The sequence below is a fragment of the Dipodomys ordii genome, unplaced genomic scaffold (assembly GCF_000151885.1).
Source record: "Dipodomys ordii isolate 6190 unplaced genomic scaffold, Dord_2.0 Scaffold50, whole genome shotgun sequence".
Classification (NCBI taxonomy): Eukaryota; Metazoa; Chordata; class Mammalia; order Rodentia; family Heteromyidae; genus Dipodomys; species Dipodomys ordii.
This window is the reverse complement of record NW_012267266.1, coordinates 5636589-5640240: the sequence shown is the minus strand read 5'-3', so window position 1 is coordinate 5640240 and position 3652 is coordinate 5636589. Positions and strand designations below refer to the sequence as shown.

Below are 3652 nucleotides of genomic sequence, written 5' to 3'. Positions count from 1 at the left end.
AGTAAAAGCCAAAGCCTTTCCGGTGGCTCGTAAAACATTGTGTGACATCATCTAGCCTCTGTCTCCAAACTCTCTGACTTTGTCTTCTACCTCTCATCACTTTTACTGTTACCTCAAGGTTTTGTGCATGTAGCTCCTTCTGGAATAGTCTTTTCCAAAGTTCCTTCCTTTACTGTTTTTGAATCTGACTTAGTATAGTCTTTTTAAGTGAGGATTTCCTAATTTTCCTATTTAAACTGTAATCATCCCTCTATCCCTCCAGCCCTTGTCATTTTGTACCTGCTTTATTTTTTTCCACATCATGTACTAAGTATATCAAGTAATTTTTTAATTTTATTGGCTTTTTCAATTGAATTTTTAGCTTTAAGAAATATGGGGCTGGGCGTCAGTGGCTCACGCCTATAAGCCTAGCAACTAGGGAGGCAGAGATCTGAGGATCACAGTTCAAAGCCAGTTCAGTCAGGAAAGTCTGTGAGACTTATCTCCAATAAACCGCCAGAAAACCAGAAATGGCGTTGTGGCTCAAGCACTAGAGCGCTAGCCTTGAGCTGAAGAGCTGAGGGGTAGTGCCTAGGCCCAGAGTTCAAGCCCCATGATCGACCAAAAAGCAAAAAGCAAAAAAAAAAAAAAGAAAGAAAGAAATATGGGCTCTTTGGTTTGCTGATTCATTGGCAGCGATATATGAATATGGTTGGCACATTTGAAACACCTCAATAAACATTTGGGATTAACCAATCAGGGGAGCTGGGAAAGGTCATTCTTTCTGTATCTATAACAAAATCAATTTGAACAGCACACTAAACAGCTCAGCCTGATCTGAATCAAAGATTATATTTATACATAATTATAAATTAATCTCTGCCTAAAATATCTGCCTACAGTAAGGAAGTAATTTTCCTAATATGCTAAGTGAGTGCTGCACTAAATGTGTGCCTCATGGGGGAACAAGCTTGGGAAAAGGACAAAAGGTAAACTCTTCATAAAGAAATCCCAACTGGGCACCGGTGGCTCACACCTATAAACTTAGCTACTCAGGAAGCTGAGATCTGAGGATCATTCATGATTCCAAGCCAGCCTAGGCAGAAAAGTCCCCATGAGACATCTCCAATTAACCACTCAAAAACTGGATGTCGAGCTGTGGCTTAAAGTGGTAAGGTGTTAGCCTTGAGCAAAAGAGCCCAGGGACAGCATCAGGCCCTAAGTTCAAGCCCCATGATCAAAAAAAAAAAAAAAAATCCCACTAAGGGCCTTGGCATTTCACTGAATGAAAGCTGAGAGGACAAGGAGTATAAGAAGCCTGGTATTTAAGCCTAGCATATCACATAATGAACCAAGTTGTCCCTGAGTCTTACCTTCTTTAGTAATGGCATCTGCAGTCTCTTTGGCTTTGTCTTTCAGGTCCTGCACCACACTGTCTACCTGGGACTGGTGCTTCAGGAAGAAAGGACGAATGATGCGCCTGTAGAGCAGTTCTGCCCCATTAGAAGGGCTCGGGGCCATGCACCACAACAGGAAGCCACACTGCACAAAACAGAGCCAGCACTGGTAAGTGGAGAGCAGGGGGCATTCTGAGAATCTACCCTACCCACACTATTGGGGAGATGGGTGTTGACTCTAGTAATTTTTCTAGTATATTTCCAGTGTTTGCTGCAGACTCATTAGTATATGACTTCTCTTATATGAAAAACATGACCATTAATGAACTGGTAAGAAAAAAGCCGGAATTAAACAGGAAAGAACTAAAAGCCGGGCACCAGTGGCTCACACCTGTAATCCTAGCTACTAAGGAGGCTGAGATCTGAGGATCAAGGTTCAAAGCCAGCCTGGGTAGGAAAGGCCATGACACTCTAATCTCCAATAGACCATTCAGAAAACCAGAAATGGTGCTGTGGCTCAAGTGGTAGAGCACTAGCCTTGATCTGAAGAGCTGAGGGACAGCACCCAGGCCAAGAGTTCAAGCCCCACAACTGACCAAAAAAAGGAAAAAAGCATGTCAGGTCCAAGAGCTTTTATTATTTTATTTATAGCTTTTATTATATAACTCTTAAAACTCATTAAGGAAGTATACTTACCTGTGTGTTTAAAAGCCCTGTACACAGTTGGGTATAGGTTTACATGCCTATAATCTCACCCTTGGAAGGATCATCAGTTTGAGGCTAACCTAAGCTACAAACTCTTGCAGTGCTGGGCATCAAACCAAGGGCCTTAGGCATACTAGGCAACTATCCCACCACTAAGCTATATCCCCAGCACATTTATTAAAATAATTAATTATATTAATTTGGAACTTCATTCAGTGTATTTCTTCAGAAGATGAAAAGCAAAGAGGGACTATTCAGAATAATTTATTCATTTCCCTAGGATGTTTAATAAACAACATAGGAACTAACTTAGTTTACAGGATTTAGCTGGGTCCTAGTAATTCACATCTATAGTCCTAGTACTCAAGACGCTGAAACCTGGAGGATCTTGTTTGAAGTAAATCTGGACAGAAAAGTCCTTAAGATTGTATATCCAATTAACCAGCAAAAAGGTGAGAGGCAGAGCACCAGCCACGAGCAAGCTGAGTTGCTGCATGAGAGGCCATAGGTTCAAGCCCTGGTACTGGCAAAGTAAGTATGTACACATACACCCACACACACACATGTACATGTGTGTACTTTTCCTGAGGCTTGAATTCAAGACCTTGGTGCTGTCCCTGAGCTTTTCTGGTCAAGACTAGTCACTAACACTTGAGCAATAGCTCCACTTCTGGCTTTTGGATAATTGTTTCAAGGACTTTCCTGCCCAGACTGGCTCTGAACAGTAATTCTCAGGTCTCAATCTCCTGAGTAGCTAGGCTTACAGGCAAAAGCCACCAGCAACTGACCTGGAGCTGTTTTTAATGATGTTACTCTAGAACATTTTCCTTCTAGATGATTGAGATGCTTAAAAAAAAAAAAAGGGTTTAGAACTTTGCTGTTTTCTGAAGGTAGTAAGATTTGAACTCAGGCCTCATGCTTGTTAAGCAGGTGTTCCAACAGCCAGCCCCTTTTGTGTTATTTTTGAGATAGGGTCTTCCTTTATGCACTGGACTCTGATCCTCCAATTTGTGTTTCCCTTAGTCTCTGGAATGACAGACATACACCAATTTACCTGCCTATCAGTTAAGATGGAATTTCACAGACTTTTATGCCTACGCCACCCAGGTCTGTGATTCCCTGATCTCTACCTCCTAAGTAGTGAGGATTATAGGCTTAAGCTACCACACTCAACTACTTAAAAAAAAAAAAGTATGCTAATGTCTGTATAATCTTTTTCAGCTGACTACAGAACCTAGAAGAGCTGTTGCTTCTAACGATGCATAACATACTACTATTACTAGCTTAGTAAGTATGTGTGTCTGTGGGTAGACTCACACTTATGTAAGTATACTTAAATTAGTATACATAAGTATGCTATGTATATTTATGTATATGTATATAGAAAGTTGGTACTGTACAAAATCACCACATTGGTCTAAAAACATTAAATAATTTTTTTCTATTTGTACAGGAATAACACTATTAAATATGTAAAGTCTTGCTCACATGGATTTGATGACAGAAATGAATATAGTATCTAAATTTTAAATATTATCAGATAAACAGCAACTCCCAAAATAGCTCACATA

The 3652-nt window shown here is 40.3% G+C and overlaps 1 protein-coding gene across 1 annotated transcript in view; it reads right to left on the bottom strand.

Moving 5' to 3' along the window:
• Nucleotides 1-3652, bottom strand: part of Reep5 (receptor accessory protein 5) — a 40823-nt gene that overhangs the window by 3364 nt on the left and 33807 nt on the right. Inside the window, exon 5 of the mRNA XM_013020314.1 lies at nucleotides 1353-1521. Coding sequence (XP_012875768.1) covers nucleotides 1353-1521 — 169 coding nt within the window. The remainder of the gene's footprint in view (nucleotides 1-1352; nucleotides 1522-3652) is intronic.